This window comes from Engystomops pustulosus, chromosome 4, assembly GCF_040894005.1.
Source record: "Engystomops pustulosus chromosome 4, aEngPut4.maternal, whole genome shotgun sequence".
NCBI lineage: Eukaryota > Metazoa > Chordata > Amphibia > Anura > Leptodactylidae > Engystomops > Engystomops pustulosus.
Genome location: NC_092414.1, coordinates 153,285,852 through 153,304,971, shown reverse-complemented (window position 1 = coordinate 153,304,971; position 19,120 = coordinate 153,285,852). Strand labels below are relative to the sequence as shown.

Here is a 19,120-nt window from a genome sequence, read left to right as displayed (position 1 = left end):
GGGAGGGGGATGTTGGAAAGGTGAGTACAGTGTTTTTTCCTTATAGGCTGAGCATACCTCAGGCAGGACGCTGGCAGGCTATATACTGGGGAAAAGGAATGGCAGGCTATATACTGAGTATGGTGCTTCTGGCTATAAACCGGGGGCAGGGGGCTTTTGGTTATATACTAAGGATGGGGCTGCTGGCAACATACTGGGGGCTGTTGGCTATATACTAAGGATGGGGCTGCTGGCTATATACTAGGGACGGGGCTACTGGTTATATACTGGGGGCTGTTGGCTATATACTGAGGATGGGGCTGCTGGCTATATACTGGGAGCAGGGGGCTGCTGGCTATATACTGAGGGCAGGGGGCTGCTGGCTATATACTGAGGGCAGGGGGCTGCTGGCTATATACTGGGGGCTTTTGGCTATATACTGAGGATGGGGCTGCTGGCTATATACTGGGGGCAGGGGACTGCTGGCTTTATACAGGGGGCTGCTGGCTTTATACTGCGGCTGCTGGCTTTATACTGCGGCTGCTGGCTATATACAAGGGACAGGTGGCTGCTAGCTATATACTGGGGGAAGGAGGCTGTTGGCTATATACTGAGGATGTGGCTGATGGCTATATACTGGGGGCAGGGGACTGTTGGCTATATACTGGGGGTAGGGGGCTGCTGGCTATATACTGGGGGCAGGGGGCTGCTGGCTATATAATAGGGGCGGGGGCTGCTGGCTATATACTGGGGGCAGAGGCTAGCAGGCTATATACTGGGGCCAGGGTGCTGGCAGGCTATATACTGGGGCCAGGGTGCTGGCAGGCTATATACTGGGGCCAAGGGGCTGGCAGGCTATATACTGGGGCCAGGGGGCTGGCAGGCTATATACTGGGGCCAGGGGGCTGGCAGGCTATATACTGGGGCCAGGGGGCTGGCAGGCTATATACTGGGGGAAGGGGACTAGCTAGCTATATACTGGGTGGAGGCTGTGACCAATGCATTTCCCACCCTAGGCTTATACTCGAGTGAATAGGTTTCCTCAGTTTTTTGTGTTAAAATTGAGTATCTCGGCTTATACTTGAGTATATACGGTAAGATAGATGTCCCCTCTCTGCTTGTTACCAATCACATATATTTCAATGTGATCAGCCTGGCCCCCTAATAATTGCATTGTGTTTGTAAATGCAATGCAAACATAACGCATAAGTCAATCTATGGGTCCGGAAAAGAAACTGATGATGACTGTTATCGGTTTGTGTTTTTTTTCACTGATGTGGCTGCAGGACCAGATGTGATTTTATATTTTTAAAACATATCCTTAGGCCGTATTCTCGTGTGCATAAAGCACACATTGCAAACACAAGGGGGCACATTTATTAAGGGCTTTGTGCCGCACTTTCATCAGACTGTTCACGTTCTTCTAGGCAAAAATGGCTTGCACAGGTATTTAAGAAGTGTCTGCGCCGCTATTGTGTCGCACGCAACCCTTTTGTGGCACAACTGCACTAGCCTCCATGCCACACAAATTAGGGGGGGGGGGGCGTATTTAACTTGCAAATTGTGTCGCACTCCCTATGTTAAAGGTGCACCACAAAAAAGATGGTGAACTATATCTGGCCGGTCCGGGGAAGCGAGAGATTCAAGATTTCTGGTGCACAATCTTAGTGAGTGCAACATTATACACGGAAATAGCATTTGTAGTGCCCCAATGTTACTTTGACGGGTAAGTGCAGGTCGAGCCTTTGCGCTGCATTTCATTATGCAATGGCCACATTTGAATGTGATCTTATCCTACTTGTACACAAATGTTGCTTTATTGGGCAACATAGAAGCAAAGTATGGCCTGAATCGCAAACATGGGTCAGCTCAACCAGACGGCTTATGCATGTTGTAGAAACCATAGCCGTTTGTAGGAGCCCATAGAAATACATGGGTCCATGTGCTATCCGATAAATTAACAAGTATCAATCTAACAAAAAGAATGTCCATGTGCAGGGGGCCTTAGCCAGATCAACAGTTTGTCATAAACTATAGGAGAGGGACAAAAAGCCAAGGTATCTTGGCTTTCAGGTCAAATATGGGGAAAATGTAAAAGTTTCACACAGCAGTGATAGATCAGGAAAGTAGGGGATGTAAGTAGAAGTATGTAATTCCTCATAGCAAATAATTTATTTAAATAAAAGCCAATAACAGTGATGGGTATAATCCCACAAAAATGTCTCTATAAATTGTGATGTGGCCTTGAGCATTAATTACAACCTGACATCTACATCTCATGTTGTTGACAAGTCTAGTACAGGCAGTCCCCGGGTTACGTACAAGATAGGGTCTGGAGGTTTGTTCTTAAGTTGAATTTGTATGTAAGTCGAAACTGTATATTTTATAATTGTAGATCCAGACAAAAAAAATTTTGGCCCCAGTGACATTTGGAGTTTAAACATTTTTTGCTGTAATGGGACCAAGGGTTATCAATAAAGCTTCATTACAGACACCTTACAGCTGATTATTTCAGTCTGGGACTATAGTAAAGCATTCAGAAAGCTTCATCAGAGGTCAGAGGGGTCTGTCTGTAACTATGGGTTGTCTGTAAGTCGGGTGTCCTTAAGTAGGGGACCGCCTGTAATTGTCAGCTGAGGCCTAGTACTCTTCTTGAAGGGCGTCCCACAGGTCATCGAGGTTCTGGCTTACAGAGTTAGGAGCCCAGACACAGTAATTGTAGTGATTCCATAGAATTTCAATGGGATTCGGATCTGGAGAAAGTGAAGGCCACTCCAAGTTAGGTACACTGTCTGCATCAGCTGTACTCTAATAATGGGACCTTAAATGGGTTGGCCACTTCAATATAAAAATTAAGCATTGGTTTGGGTGCAGGATTATCAACATTTACCTTTATTATGAATTCTCCAGTGTTGTTCTGTTCTTGATTGGAGAACTGTCAGTCTCTTCTTCATCTTCTTTCTTCCTCTCCTTGCTGTCCGTCCAGGCCGACCCACAGACGGGAGTAATGCGTGGCAATCCGCGTCGTAGCCTGTGATAATGACATCAGCAGCAAGAGAGAGGGACCTGAAGAAAGAGGACAGAGGGGTCTGGAGAAGGGGGGCTGGCTATATACTAGGGGACATGGGCTGCTGGCTATATACTAGGGGACATGGGCTGCTGGCTATATACTAGGGGACGTGGGCTGCTGGCTATATACTAGGGGACGTGGGCTGCTGGCTATATACTGGGGCAGGAACTGGCTATATAGTGGGGGGCATGTGCTAGCTGGCTATATACTGGGGGGGGGGGCATGTGCTAGCTAGCTATATACTATACTAGGTGTATGTTGCGACCAATGCAGTTCCCACCCTTGGCTTATACTCGAGTCAATAGGTTTTCTCCGTTTTTTGTGTTAAAATGAGGTACCTCGGCCGGCAGCAGCGCATATATTACGCAATCGCTGCGCTGATAGCGGCCGCAGAGGGGCTTATTCACAGAACTGGTTGAACGTTCGGCCAGTTCTGTGAATAAGCCCCTCTGCGGCCGCTATCAGCACAGCGATTGCGTAATATATGCGCTGCTGCCGGCGAGTCTTACAGGTCCCTGACTGACAGGGGCGTGGAGGGGGTGTGTCGGCCGCCCCCCTCATGAATACGGCCGACTGTCAGGGGACCTGTACAACGATCCGACCTCTTATTTAATAAGAGGTCGGATCGTTTAAAAGTATAAAAACACAAATCTTAATAAAAATTCAATAAACATAAAGGGGCACGGGGCAGGATGAGGCAGAGCTAATTTGTTGGGGGTGTTTTTCCCAGGTGACAGGTCCTCTTTAAACTATAATCTGGCTGCGTTCTCAAGGAGTTAAAAGACCAAACTGACGCACAAATCTCCATCTTCTAATTGGGCCAAGATATACAACACGTACAGTAGAAGATGCCTGAGGAAATCCAGGTGGTATGATCATTGTTAATGGAATTAAGGAAGGAAAATTTGTGCCACACATTCTAAAGAAGAAATACAGCTAATTATTATTTGAATGAGAATAAATTAATAAAATATTCAACTCCATAAACCATCCAACTTTAATTAAGAAAACCTTTATTAGAACTGTGCAACGTACTAATATTTTGGACTTATCACAGCAGAAACATTTGGCATATCAACAGTTATACTTTTTGGCAAGACTTGTGGAGAAACTAATATCTCCAATGAAATGAAAAATTATACTAAAGTCAAAATAAAAATAAACAGCTAAAAACATTCTCTATATTTATATAATAACAATGTAAAAAAAAACAACAATGAACAGAACAGAATAATTAAAGAATTACAGTAAAGCCAGAAATTTGAGTTACATTCACTATTCAAGGAGAACAACGAGTAGAATGGGGTAGTGCCAGAGCAGATCCCCTGAGAAGAGTCCTTACTTAATCAGCTCTGCTCTACCACAAACTACCAGCATCACCTTTACAAAAAAAGATAAGAAAAAAGAAAATCAGGTTGTAACTGTAATAAAATAAATCATACAAAAATTCTATTCCAGGTATACATGTACCAAAATAATTGAAGTTGCTACATATATTGTACATATATAATGCCACACTATTTCTATTTTGTAGTACACTTGTGGGCAATGCTTATGTTTGGTTGAAAGTGACTTTAAAACCAAAAAGATCCCTTCATGAATAACCACAATAATGGTAGAACATACAGTATATCCATAAATGCCAACATTATCCAGTTTAACATGAGAAACACCAGGGCCGAGGTTTCCTTACGAATGAAAAATACCAACTCCTGTGGTCTGATTTCATGTGGCAACTACAACTAGTAGCAGAAAATAATCTGTGTATGTAAAAGTACACTGCCATTAAATATACTGCTGAGGTTTTACAAAATTATTTTTATATTGTACGCAGCTTTATAAGGCTGGATTTCTGCTACATCAGGCAAGTGCACCACGATAAAGCAAAACCCCAGCAAAAGACAGTGTAAGGCTTCCTGCTCGGTCCATGGAAATGGACCCATGTTCTGGTCAGATCCCACATACCAAGGACAGAACAGTGGACCGGAGTCCTTGCATCAAATATCACTATGATGCAAGGACTCCAGTCCACTGTTCTGTCCTTGGTCTGTGGGACTCATTGTCTGCCGCCCGAAACACAGTGCCAACAATGTACAATGCCGGACCAGCAGGATCATTTTACACCCCATCCACTACACTGTGCTTGGTCTGTAGAATCTGACCAGCACATTGGTCTCTTTCCACAGACTGAGAATGTCCATATGCAGGGGGCCTAAGGGTTTCTTTATAATTGTAGAACAATTTCTCAGACACAGTAGATCTGAGAAATTATTTGGCAAAAAAAACTAAACACTAGTATCTCTATGTAGACATAATAAGTTTGGTTTTTGCAAAACCTAAACCCAAGGTCCCTGCCTGGGTTCTGATGCCTGTATATACACAAATAATAGTCTGGCTGTATCCAGAGGATTCTCAGCTATTTCACTGATAGTTCACTGCAGGGTTATGAGTGACACAAATGACCTTATATTGTATGTTTTCATGCAGATGATAATAATTTACACTTGAGGGTCATATACAACTGCATGTCAGTTTTAAGAAATGTGTATAAAATACTAATAATTACATAACAACATTTCATTTTTACTCCAGAATTGCACCAGGAGAAATCTGAACATATAACTGGGGATTGCTTCCATCCTCCTGTTAGAAGTTTCTGAATCGGTGATAATTGAATGAGGTTTAGGGTCTGACCCATAGGACCTCAACAAGTCACAAGAATGAGAACCCTGTTTTCCCTATATGAATTGGATTGGCGGGTCAAGTATACTGCTGCTGCATCATTCATATCTTCAGGCACCTGAAGATAGCAGAGCAGTGTCCTTGCCTTCTATTTGGCAGTACCATAGAGATACTATATACATAGAGATGACTACACTGCATCTGCTCAATCTGCTGATCCAATCATAAAGGAAAAACAAGATTCCTGATGCCATGATCAATGGGGGTCCGAGAGGTGGAATCAGACAATCATCACCTATCCTGTCTATTTCACTTGAGATTTCTTCCAATATTGTCATTTACCTGCTACTGAAGATTGTGAAGATTTCTTTTTGCAATATAGATAATTGGTTTCTTACACTATATTTGACAGCAGCACAGGGTAAGAACAGAATTACACACAGTAATAGTTAGCTGCCAAGTGGGTCTAAATATCAGCGTCCACAGTTGATATACATATATAAGGAATTTACCTTCTATATAGACAAGGGCACTCTGGTAGGTCATAATACATAAACATTGGCATTAGTAGTGTACATTAAATATATACATATATATACTTGTAACCTTCACATATACAATGAAAAACTGATATAACAGTAAGTGTGTAATACAGAGATATTACTTTGCTTCAAGAGATGATGGACACAAAACTGAAAAGCCTAAAGCTGTATGATCTAGAAATACAGTATATACAACAATGCCGCTCATCCCTTGAAGTTTTGGTAACAGTAATTGAAATACTAGTAGAACACATGTCTGTGATAAGACTATAATAAAAAGTCCAATCCAGCAAGGAATAGTCCTTTATAAAACTAGCACACAGCAGATATAACATACTAGAAAAGTCTCATATGCAGGGGAAACCATAAATATCTTTGGTACAAATTGTTAATCCAGGATAGAAATGTTCATGGGAATTAGTAGCATAACAGGAAAACCACACATTCACATGAGGTTTTGCAGTATTGAGATAACAATACAGCACTTTCTTTTATCACACCACCTTATGGGAACACACCCTTTAGGTACTGATGCTCAACACTACATCTGCAACTTGTTGATTCTTATATCTTTGCTTTAGGACACACAGATACAAACAATGCAAGACTTTGCTGCTACACACAACGTAAAACTATTCTGTGCTTCATGATGATATACACAGTGTAGTGCACTACAACAAACTAGGTGTCTATACAGTACTCCTCCACTATGGCTACACAAGTTTGTAGCTGAAAGAGACTATCCAAAATACGGTCTTTGAAAGCGTTCAATAAGATCAGAAGTCTACTATGTCAAATATCTGTTTTGTGATTTATTCTGCAAAAATATGAAAAATTGCCTGTTATCAGACAAATATAGAACTCAGAGGACCACCGGCCCTTGAAGCGACAGCCAGATGACACTGATGTACTGCCATAGCCTGGCTATCAGGGTAAGGAGGCAGCCAGAACCAATTATATATATTTTTTCCAATACCCTCGGACATTATCTTCCTGTTGAGATTTCTTTCCTCCATTCATTTTCATAAGATGGGTGGACACTTATAACTTATCTGTTTGCTAGACACTGCTCACATATGTATCATATGGGGTGTTACATTATAATACTTTCTGCATACTTCCCAATAGTAAACCTCCAAGGTTAACAAAGTATTTTTTTATGGTTTTTGGTTACCCCTGCATATGATCTGCTTAGCAGGTAACTGGTGCTCACAAAATATGAACAGTTATACAAAAAGCATCTTATACTAAAGTGAATATAGCAAGAGCTGCTTTGTGTACACTTCACAAACACCAAGACAAGACCCAAAAATAAATCTTTGGTTACACTTTTTTCCCTTAATGTATAAAGCAATTTGATCAAAAATAGGTAATCTAATACTGTAATAATAAAGAGCTAATAGCTAAATACTAAACTTGTAACTTGGAAGTTTTTGGACATGACTATTTAAAGTCTAAGGTAGTTTAAAATGCAGATTTATATTTATCATATCTGCACTAGTACAATCACTACTACTACATGGCAACTATGCCAACATCAAAATAGTAGATTTTCTTATCCCTTAAAATATAAAGAACAATCTTTGGTATGAAAAAGTACAGTTTTTGAAGACTGTAAATAAATTTACCAGTCACAGGCGCAAAAAAGCACAAAATTTTAGGAACAAAAATCAAACAAATTATATGATCTGGACTAATAACCAGACAATTCACACCCACTGGAGTCCAGGAAGCAAAGATTACGGTAGCTACAGGGTCTTCTTCCCTTTTACAGAAACAGAACCTCAAACCATAACGTCTGCAGGAGATCGCCATGTTACCGTGACTCTAGCTTCCTGGACTCCTCTACATTTTGGGTGCAAGTGAGACAGATAATCTGCACACACTTATGAATTATCTGGCGTTACATTGCTTATAGACATTAAATATTTGCTTGCAAATCCACCTCTTCCTGTAACTTTTTTAGTTTTCAGCAACTACCATGCTTGTCCGCAACCAAACATGCACATACATGGAGGAATCAACCATTAAAATTGTTGGCCTACAATTATTGAATGTCTATGGCAAGCTATGTTCCCAGAATCCCTGCTCTGAATGCGTCATAAGTGACTGGTAAGCTTTGACAGTGTAGCTAAATAAGTGACCTACTTCATCTCCTTTCAAAATCAAATATGAGCATGAAACCCTGTCACATTTGCCCCATGTATTCATGGGATATAGACACAAAAACACTATTCCCTGAGTCCAGGAAATAAACATTGACATCAATTTAAAAAAAGAGGTAGTATAAAACAGGAATTGTAAAGGCAACAGACAGGAATAGCCATGTAATACGCCATTTTCCAAATGCTCACTTCAATATCGGATCAGGAATATTGTTGCTTATCCACTGAAGAGATATGAAAGAGTCAATGTAAAAACTGACCACTTTGGTCACCCTGAGATTCAGAAGAAAGTTGAACTATACCTAATATATATTTTTTTTAAAAATGTACAAATTACATTGATTTCTACCGTCATCTGCAGTAATCGTGATGGGGATCACTAATGGATGTCCCATTTACCAATCTCAGCAGCAAGGTTAGCCCGTGCCAGGGTGACATGGTCAGTGCTGACCAGACACTGTACTTCTGTGGCTGTAAAATACAGGGCGCAATCTGTCATGGTAGTAGAGGTGAATAATGTAAAACTCCAGAAATATTATACTAAAGAGTATATGTATATCACAACCCCAATAAATATAGTATCTGTAAACAGAAAGATAGGGTGAGATTTAATATTCTGCAAAACATTTCTAGGATTTAAGGCATCTTGTCATTGTCCTGAGTGATGTCCTGAATTCCTTTCAGTAAGGCAGTTCTTTGTAACTGAAAATACTTGAAGGCACAGTTGTTACAAGGTAGTGACTGTTGCTATGGGAGAACTGTCCTTAAGAAAGGCTGGTCTTCTTAAAGACATCTAGAGGTAGTCATTCATTCTTTAAGGTAGAAAGAGATCATATGTACATATAGAAAGAACACTAGAAAATGGCATATATCTGTGTTGCCTTTACAACTCCTTAAGTAACACATTCATCACATAAAAAAGCAATAATAATAAAAACAACACAAACAAACACATAGGAAGTACTTTGGATGAAGGTTAAGGGGAGACAAACAAACACAAATGTAGGTAAAGCAGCACAATGGAGTTCATAACGTGACCAGCTGAGGTAGACATAAATCAAAGAGACTGCTTGACGTCCCTTTACAACAAAGACAAATAGCATAAAACCTGGAGAGTTTTCAAAGCCATTCACCATTCCCGGGAAAATCAACCTTCAATGTCAATAGATTTACTCAGTGGAACGTACTGCAGAAAACTCAGAGATTTCATGAGAGAGACCAGATTTCGCAAACATTTTTTTTTTTGCTCTGTCATTGTCCTTCGAACAGACACCAATGGCTGGAATATCTGGCTTGAGGGAATTTTCTTGAAATGTTTAGGGAATATGGATCATCTGAGGAATAACTGACATGAACTCCTCAGGAACACACACTGGGAGGCTTTTCGTGTTTGCTTAAGGCAGAGTCTATTCCACATTCTTGAACACTGAATGAGTTGGAGGTAGGTGGTGAGGTACTGATAACAGAGCAGAGGTGAATTTCCTCAGTAGACTCATGAGAATATCTCCCAGAATCATTTGTTTCATGGCTTTCCTCGCTGTTCCCAGAATGCTCTGTGTCTGCTGCTATGCTGTGTCGCATCTGGAAAGTGCCGGGATGACCAGGTGAGGTGGGAGACCCATCTTCTCCCCTCAGTACAGTGGTGCCAGGGCGATATATACAAGAAGACCTAAGAATTCTTTTTTTGGACTGTGTAAAATGAAAACAGAAAAAAATTAGGACATTACATTTATACAGCGAAACAGCTGACTCTGTGACTCTCTGACTTGTTTACCTGACTCGTACTCTCAGAGGAGGTGTCCCTGAAAAACAACCATTTTTTCTTTGTGTTCTTCTTTACAATGGGTCCAAATCCGTTGATGATAAGATCTGAACCACCCTGGAATGAAAAATACAAATATTAGCGCATGCAGGTTTTAAATTAAATATGAGCAGTGTCCCTGTTTTGGCATCGCAGGTGTCTGCCTGATACAAACTGTGTGACATGTTGTAGGGGCTCTCAGTTGTGACCATTTACAACCATACTGCACACATATCATTACCCCATTAAAAGGTGGTAAGTTGGACAACTCTTATGAACTTTAAGGACATTTGTACATAAGTGGAGGAGGAGATCCCTGCATGGGATCTGATATATAAGCAAGAAAGAATAGCTGCTCTGTACAAGAAACACCTTTAGATGCTGCCCTTTAAAGGTAACCTGTCATCAGAAAGTAGCCTAATTAACTATTACCAGTATGTAATCCCAGATCATGTTTCTTTTGTGGCCCAGTATGGCTGTATCATCCAGAAAATCAACTTTGAAAAGACATGGATATTGGTTGTATAAAGTCAAGGAGGGAGAGAGTTTAAAACTGAAGTCAATCTCTTCCCACCTCTGAACACCTCCTCTTGTGATTGACCTCATGCACTGGACATCTGGTTAGTAATTTCTCATGGTGCAGGACCTTCAATTACAGTAACAGGAGCCTTCCGAGACAAAGAGAGCTGGAATTCAATGTAAAACTCTCTGACTCCATGATTTTATACAACCAATTCACATCTTATTTCAAAGTTGATTTTTTTTGGATGATGCCACCACATTGGATCATGAGAGAAAGATTATCTAATGTGTGTTCAGCTGTTTGACAACATTCTGCTAGTGGTTTATTAGGTCAATTTCTGCTGACATGTTCCCTTTACGTTTTACTACAATGGCTACTACCAAGGGAAATGCTAGGCTTAAAGCAACCTTCAAGACTCAAAGCTTTTAGTATTGAACATTGTTAAAAATCTTGAATATTCTTCAAAATGTTTTTAACTGAAATGTACCTTTGTATCTAGGTAGTGGTTCACTTCAACAGTTGGGATCAAGGCATCTGCATTTTCTTCAGTATGGTGCATGCTCTTCCTCTCTTGAGTCTCGTGAGAAATTAAAGTAGCTGAAGGAGGTATTCCATTAGACCCTTGCTGAGCAATCTTGGCAATGGATGCTTTCCTGTGGATCACAAAGATGCATTATTTCTTACAATACAAATAAGATCTTTACCCCGTATTCCACCTATTGAGCCTATTTTCATCTATCAGGATAGTTTCACCAGTGGTAACAATCTCAGGCTACAAGTCTCATTTAAAAAAAAATATTGCAATGCCTTTCTTTTCTTCTAAATATTCTGCCAGCCATGCTGGTTACATATCACTGAGAATTTGTCAAAGTGAAAAACATAACTCTTAGGCCTCATGCACACGTCCGCATGAGCTGTAAGCCAGCTGCAGAAGGAAGGGACCTCACTCATGGCTGCCATCATGTGGACATGTGCCCAAGGCCTTAGAAAGGGTGCATTACAGACTAAAAAATCATCAAGGGAGTCCATCTCATCCTCATAGACTGTAAGCTCTTGTGAGCAGGGCCCTCAGTCCTATTGTTTCATCTGACTATGTTATTACTCTGTAATGTCTTATTTTGTATATTTTTGTGTATATGTAACCCATGACCTATAAAGCACTGCAAAATATGATGGTGCAATATAAATAAGTATTTATTATTACTATCATTATTATTGCAAAAACAAGACGTTAAAATAACTTGGTTTAGACCAATTTTGCTTCTACATGTGATTAATAGACTGTAAGCTCTTGCGAGCAGGGACCTCACTCCTTTTGTTCCATATGAATGTTTGTGCTGTGTCATGTTTTAATATATTTGTCCCCTTTGATTTGTAAAACGATACGGAATATGATGGCGCTATATAAATAAAGATTATTAATATTATTTTGCCACTGTGTTCTGTAGAGGGATGAATAGTGAAGCGTGAACCTGTACAAAGTAACCCCCACATACGCAGGTTAAGAAGTAACAGTGAAGGAGATTATCCATAAAATTCCATCCAAATAAAGTAATTTTTCATTTCCTCATACAAACCTGGCTTTGCTACGATAGATCAATATTAGCACACAAATGAGGATACAAGTCAGGGCGATGCATACTCCCACAACAATTCCAGTCATAGATTTCTGGTCCAGATGATAAAAGTAATCTGCAAGAAGTAATATAGAATTAGAATCTTTTATCATCTTGATAGAAAGTAAGCAAAATTATAGTGTCCATCTCTACTTTGTCTACTGTTTTGTTACTGTTTTGTAGAGGAGTGCCAAAAACTTTACTGTTGACCTTCACTCTGCCTGTGTAAACAGAACCTCAGCTGCTATCAGAACTGACAGCCAGCGAGTACATCACATCACTGTGGCTGAAATCTACAGATCCCCACCCTATAATGTACTGGTAGATCTCAATTACTACAGTTTGTTCACTCTCCAGTTGAATATACTGTCCATAAATCTCTCCAATACCATCTAGACCAAGCCCAACATGCATGAAATAAAGCCGTTTTGGGGTGCATGCATTGTAACACTGATTTATGAACATTAGAGGTGTCTCTTAATGTTTGTGCTACTTTTCATAAACTCCAATCACGTCTAATACTTTGCAAAAAAAAGAAACTACAAGTCTGTATTATCCTTATAACATGGCAAATGTTGCTTTCCTAAACTTCAAATCTCTATATCCGTATAAAAACAAGAGCAGCATATTACTTATATGAGATTATAAGTAATCTCATATTATATGAGACCCATTTTTTTAATCAAGGCTTCAGATATGTGAGAGATGAGTTTAAGAATACCATAAATCCTGAAAGAATACATGTTTGCAAAATAAACATCTAAATATTTTGAACAAAAGAACAAAATCAGAAAAAGTGTAAAAGAAATCAATAAAGCGTGGAATAAATTACACACAGCTCCATTCGCTATGGCTGAACCTTAACGTCTTGCTGAGAACTGCAAATTCAGTGATATACGATTTAGATTTGCACTTTCATCTAGAAATAAATCACTGTCATTAATTTGTTTATTTTACGTTTATTACAGTGACAGTGTATCACCTCCATAAAGTAATTCCAAGGCAGTGCGCTTCTTCGCAGTCTCGGGTCATTTGTCTTTGCTCAATAGAGTACTACTCTGCAGACACAAAGCCACAGATGGGTGTCTGAAAGAATTTATGCTCCCAAGTAAATAATGAAACTGTTTCGCTTTGTTTATTGTAAAGATTTCCAAACTGACCTTGACTGTTGGCAGAATTGAATTGCTTTGACTTCATGCTGCTGTGCACGGTTTCCTTTGGTTGGACAGACAGCTCCACTGCATTTGAGAACGGACCCTCTCCTACTTCATTGGCAGCTGAGATCTTGACCAGGTAGATGGTTCCAGGTAGAAGATTCTCCAGCAGAGCCATGGTTATTGCCCCTGTGAATTACCAATTGGTTTATATCTGCTTACTCAAAACTAATAATTAAAACATATTTCATTGCATGTCCTGAAGGTTTCCCATTCTTTTGTAATGTACATATAAAGAAGAGAACAACATGTTTTAAAAGTTTACAATTTACATGAAAAAACTTGAGAATTTTGGTGCATATGTCGACTATAATGTATGGGAACCAAAGTTCCCAATCTGCCTCATGTGCCCCCCTTCCTCTCCCCCCACCCCCTGTTTCCTTTTCGTTTTGATAATTTTTTCTAAATTTGTCAATACGCTTCCCATTTGAGATGGCGTTTGGGGTTTCTTAATCTGTGTCTCAAGCTGTGATCTCTCTCCCCAATATTCAATGAACATGTATATTTTATAATGTACCTGATCCTGCATGATCAGTCATATAATGCCATCACCTACTTATATTTCTCCTCTTTGTGTTTACCCTAATAGATGTTGATTATACATAATGTATGGGAACAAATAGGAGGTGATCACCATTGATTTGAATGATTAGTAAATACAACTGAAACTGGCAAAATGTATAGTTAAAATCTACAACTGTTTGAAACAGGTATATACTTTATTAAAATACAGTGAATTTGACACATCAAACCCCTATATTCATTGGTTTATAATGGTTGTGCAGAATTTTAAAAACACACGGCTGTATTGGCCTTGGGTTGTGTCTGGTTTTGCAGCTGAGCTCCACTAAAGTCATACTAATTTGCAATACCACGCATAGCTTGTGAACAGATGTGGCGTGCTTTACAGAAGAACGCAAATATTTTTATCTAATCTTGCCCAACACTTTAAAGTCTGGCATAGGATATGCAAATCTAATAAGATATTTTACTGTATGTCTCTAAACAGCACCAGGGCCGGAGCGTCAGGAGGACCCCAGGGGTATTGGAGGACTGCAGTCTCCAGAATTAAAGTAATTTGTTTTATTGTGTCACTATATTGAAGCAGGGAGTGAGAGGAGTAGCAACATATATCAGTCCCTTATAGCATACACAGATATGAACACAAAGGGCACAATTAACTGTGAGACGATTGGGGGAGGGGCAACAATTTTTCCAACTTTTATAACCATTGTAAATAATTTACACAATACTGAGTGTTACCTTGTTTCATCTTGGTAAAACTCATACAACTGCAAATTACCTGGATGAATTAATTTGATATTTCTAATATTGTGAATTAAGAGCACATTAAAGTCAGCCATAAAAATCAGTGGAACTCCAACACAGGTCAATAATTAACTTGTTCTCAGGTCTTATCGCTATTTTTATTCAGGAATTTATGTTTGTCTAGCAATAAAGATAAGTAACAAACATGAGTCTTGTTTTATTCTACAAGTCAAAATGTTCATTCTTCATGCAAGTGAAGTCTGGTCGGGACTGGAAACGGTGCCCTCACTGGGCCCGAGTGACATTTAATAGTGTAATATTTTTCATTTTATATTATACATTTCAGAGAAACAATTGCATCGACCATTTGTATATCCTAAATTAAAGCCAATGTTGAGTTTTTCATTTTTCCAAGTCTTTTTTTTTATGCCGACTGCTTCTTATCATGGCTAAATGACATGCAAAAGTCTTAAAAATATCTTTAGAATTCTTTTTGGACCTGAATAGGCCCATTATATCAATGGGGATCTTTAGTATCATGTAGTGGATCCAGCAAAGATAAGAACTGAACGATTTAAAGATGTTGCTTGATGGGTTTTGAGTTATGAATTCAGCCATCATACTTTTCCGCAACTTGTTTGCATCAAAGAAATAAGGTATCACTTGATGGGATGGGAACTGTCCGGCCAATTCTCCCTGTTATGAGGTGTTAGCTGAGCATGGCTCTTTTTGTAGCAGCTGTGTCTTGTCCTTTGTGACATAACCTTTGCTATAGAGTTATAAACCTGTCAAGGTTCTGGATACTTCACAGACTTTCACACTATAAAACACTGATCAAATACTAGTAAAGAGACTGCAAGTCTGATTGACTCCCAGTGAAGTCAGATTTAAGGCTACCCCTGCATAACTTCTAAATTAAAAAGTCACATGTGTTCAAACCTCCAGAGTGTTTCAGTCCGCAGGAGTCCATTAATTCATTAATGAATTCACCGCTCCAGCATTAATGGCTTTTAATGACCTCACATCCTAATGATTTCAAGTAAAGGTGGTTAAGACCAAAGCCAAGAAAAGTAGCAAAGTAATAAATATTTAATAATTGGCGTAATAAAACCTCTTACTAATGAGGTGTTATATAGGCGTCTATTCACTGTGCATAAAAGCAGAAAATGAGCCATAGTAGATCTCGTCACTAACCCTGGATGGTGGCTGTCCTGCGACCGCTACATACGATACATAAAAGGACTCAAACAAATCTACAATGTATTATCCACACGTAAAGATAAAGTTAATAGCAAGTGAATTACCATCTCTGTGCATAATCTGCCACTGGCCGGTTGCCCAGTCTTTTCTAGAAGCATATAATATTGTATAACGGATGACAGCTGACTCCAGGTCTTCTGGGGGTTTCCAGGAGACCAAAGCGGTGTTTTCTTCAATCAGTGTCACCTTGACACCCACAGGCGGACTGGTCGGAGCTGCATGAAAATAAAAATACAAAGCATTACATAGGTATGGTCCAATAACAAATAGCTGGTAAATGCTCACAGTCTTGTGCAACCTTTATTTGCAGACTTGTGTTACTTCTGTTACACAGATGGCGATTTTCCAAATACCAACAGGAACACATAACATTATTTGATCAAAATAAAGCACTTCTGACCTTTATGTATTAGGATATATATATATATATATATATATATACACACACACACACACACACATATATATATATATAGCAATTCCTTTTTATAAATATATAATTTAATTCACTACCTATTCCCTATGGTTTCCCTGACAGGGTGAGTATCTATGGTCAGTATAATTTTTGGGGGTATTTCTGAAGTGCTGGCACATTGTGCCCCACTGGTGTCGCCAGATATACTAAGGGGCTCCGACTAATATATCCAGCGCATGACTGTACGGCTAGATCATTTTGCCCACTCCATGCCACTCTTACTTGCCATGGGCCAGGAAATAAGACTTTTTCATGGCATGTACTTCAGTATCAGCCTTGGTCAATACCATAGACATCACTTGTATTATTAATCAGAGTCAAAATATGAAATGACTTGTGTAATTCCACTGAAAGAGTATGAAACCCTTCTGCATGTAAACCCGCTGATCCACACATCCACCCCCGGATCAACATATCAGCACTGATACTTAAAATAACTGATCCATGTCCTAATAACCAACAGCCAAAGTAGTCACTGCTCTAAGAGGCCTGTGGGACTATTCAATACACTCTAAAAGTAAATGGCTTTCATAATTCATACCTTCTGGAAGGGTGGAATGGTATACCACAGGGCTCCAGGGACTCGACAACTGGTCTACATGCAGCCTCACAGCAAACTCATACTTGGTATTTGCTTCCAGATCTTGCACTAAAATATGAGGCTCAGACCTGTGGATGCAAAGAACACAATATGTATTGTTATAACTGCAGGTGATGTGGGAAATAACATTACTCGCCTGCATCTACAATGTATGTAACAATATTGTGGCTTCAGACTTCAGCAGACAATACCAGGCAGGTATCAGATCATAAATCTAAGATACAGTTATATGCTGTAGAAATAAATATTTTATTACTAAATATTAAGGCTACACACCCTTTCCTCTATATAGTTATAAAGATAACAGAAGAAATGCACAATGTATCTACTATAAGAAGGTAAAATGGACAATGTCCGCAGTGCTGTAATTAACTTACGTCTGGAGGTAAAGCACTAAAGAAGCATTCTGCAGGCCCACAGGATTACAGCGCACGGTATAGTTAATAGCTTGTCCAGATGAAAATGCAGGTCGTCCCCAGTATAGGTAGATGGAAGAAGAGCTGTTTGCTTTGGCATAGAGATGATGAGGGGGAGGAGGAGGGGGGACCATGTGATCAGGTACAGCTGTTGGATAACAATTATGATAACCATTTTATATTAGGTTTACCAAAACTATAAAACTGGACATTCTGAAATCCTATAAGACCCCTCTCCTTTCCAATACAAGAAAGTAAAGAATAAGAAGCGGCTAACAGGAAAAACTTACAACAACATGTAAAATTATACTGCATATAAAGGCCGTCCCTGAGTTACATACAATATAGGTTCTTTAGGTTTGTTTGTAATAATAATAAATCTTTATTTATATATCGCCATCAAATTCCGTAGCGCTTTACAAATCTTAAGTAGAATTTTTATTTAAGGAGATATGTCTAATATGGACACAAAAAAACGTACCAGTTATGTCATACGGATATATTTGTGGTGTATATAAGTCAGTGCAAGTATTTTGTTTCCAGGTCCCCTGTACTACACAATAGCTGCTGACAAGGGTGGATTTACCCTTATCGCAACCCATGCAATTACTTGGGGTCACCGAAATTTGTGGATCCCCACCGTCTCTCCTGGACCATTTGTTAAAAAAACAAGCAATGGAAAAAAGTTCACATATAGTTCACAACTGACTGAGAACAAAAGTCAATGCCTAACATCATAGTTTAATGTAGGCTCCTTATAGGAATATCTAAAGTTACTTACAAACACAAACTGGTGTGCTGACGGTTTGGTCTGCTTGATACCCTTCATCCATGTTGTTATAAGCCAGCAACCTCACATGGTACTTTCTTCTGGGATCTAAGGATTAAACACACCGCAAACATAAAGAACTGAGATTATGAAATTCAGAAATAATTATCATGTACTGTAAACCACTGTGATAAATATATACATTACTTCTCAAAGAAAATAGATTTACTGGAAAAACATAAGGTACAGGGAGCTAAATCATGGGCCCATATGGATGGTGTCTACGTGATATATGTGTGTACGGGACTACGCAAAGCAGATTCTTAGGTTTTCATAAAAACATTACAAAGTGATATTCTCAACACTACATTTACACTCAGACCAGTCACTGATGGTATATCAGAAAAACAGACATTTCTTAACATTCGGTCACAGTTAAAGAACTCTGTGTGTAGAAATTGAGAAGGATTAATCACACTGTCGCCAACAGCAAGATGGAGTATTCTTAATCTACACGAAGACCACAGTATGAGGAAAAATGTTTTCTTAACCTTTTTATGTCCGTTCATAAACACTTTGTATATGATCTAAGTGCATGACATGCCCCTCTATTATTGTTACATCCCTTTATCATTCTAACCTCCCTCATTTCATTCCAACCTCCCCTAAAGATCTCTGCAGCAGATACTTCAAGATTTCATTTGCAGTGATGGTTGATACTATGCAAATGTTCAAAAG

At 39.3% G+C, this 19,120-nt stretch overlaps 1 protein-coding gene across 1 annotated transcript in view; it reads right to left on the bottom strand.

Annotated features, from left to right (window-relative positions):
* Nucleotides 1–4,053: 4,053 nt before the first annotated feature.
* The window catches only part of PRTG (protogenin), a 78,864-nt gene continuing 63,797 nt past the window's right edge, over nucleotides 4,054–19,120 (bottom strand). Inside the window, exons 12-20 of the mRNA XM_072148161.1 lie at nucleotides 18,395–18,490; nucleotides 17,575–17,761; nucleotides 17,138–17,265; nucleotides 16,166–16,336; nucleotides 13,539–13,721; nucleotides 12,340–12,454; nucleotides 11,250–11,415; nucleotides 10,213–10,317; nucleotides 4,054–10,127 (exon numbers count right to left, since the gene is read on the bottom strand). Of these exons, the coding sequence (XP_072004262.1) occupies nucleotides 9,798–10,127; nucleotides 10,213–10,317; nucleotides 11,250–11,415; nucleotides 12,340–12,454; nucleotides 13,539–13,721; nucleotides 16,166–16,336; nucleotides 17,138–17,265; nucleotides 17,575–17,761; nucleotides 18,395–18,490 (1,481 nt within the window). The 3' untranslated portion in view covers nucleotides 4,054–9,797. The remainder of the gene's footprint in view (nucleotides 10,128–10,212; nucleotides 10,318–11,249; nucleotides 11,416–12,339; nucleotides 12,455–13,538; nucleotides 13,722–16,165; nucleotides 16,337–17,137; nucleotides 17,266–17,574; nucleotides 17,762–18,394; nucleotides 18,491–19,120) is intronic.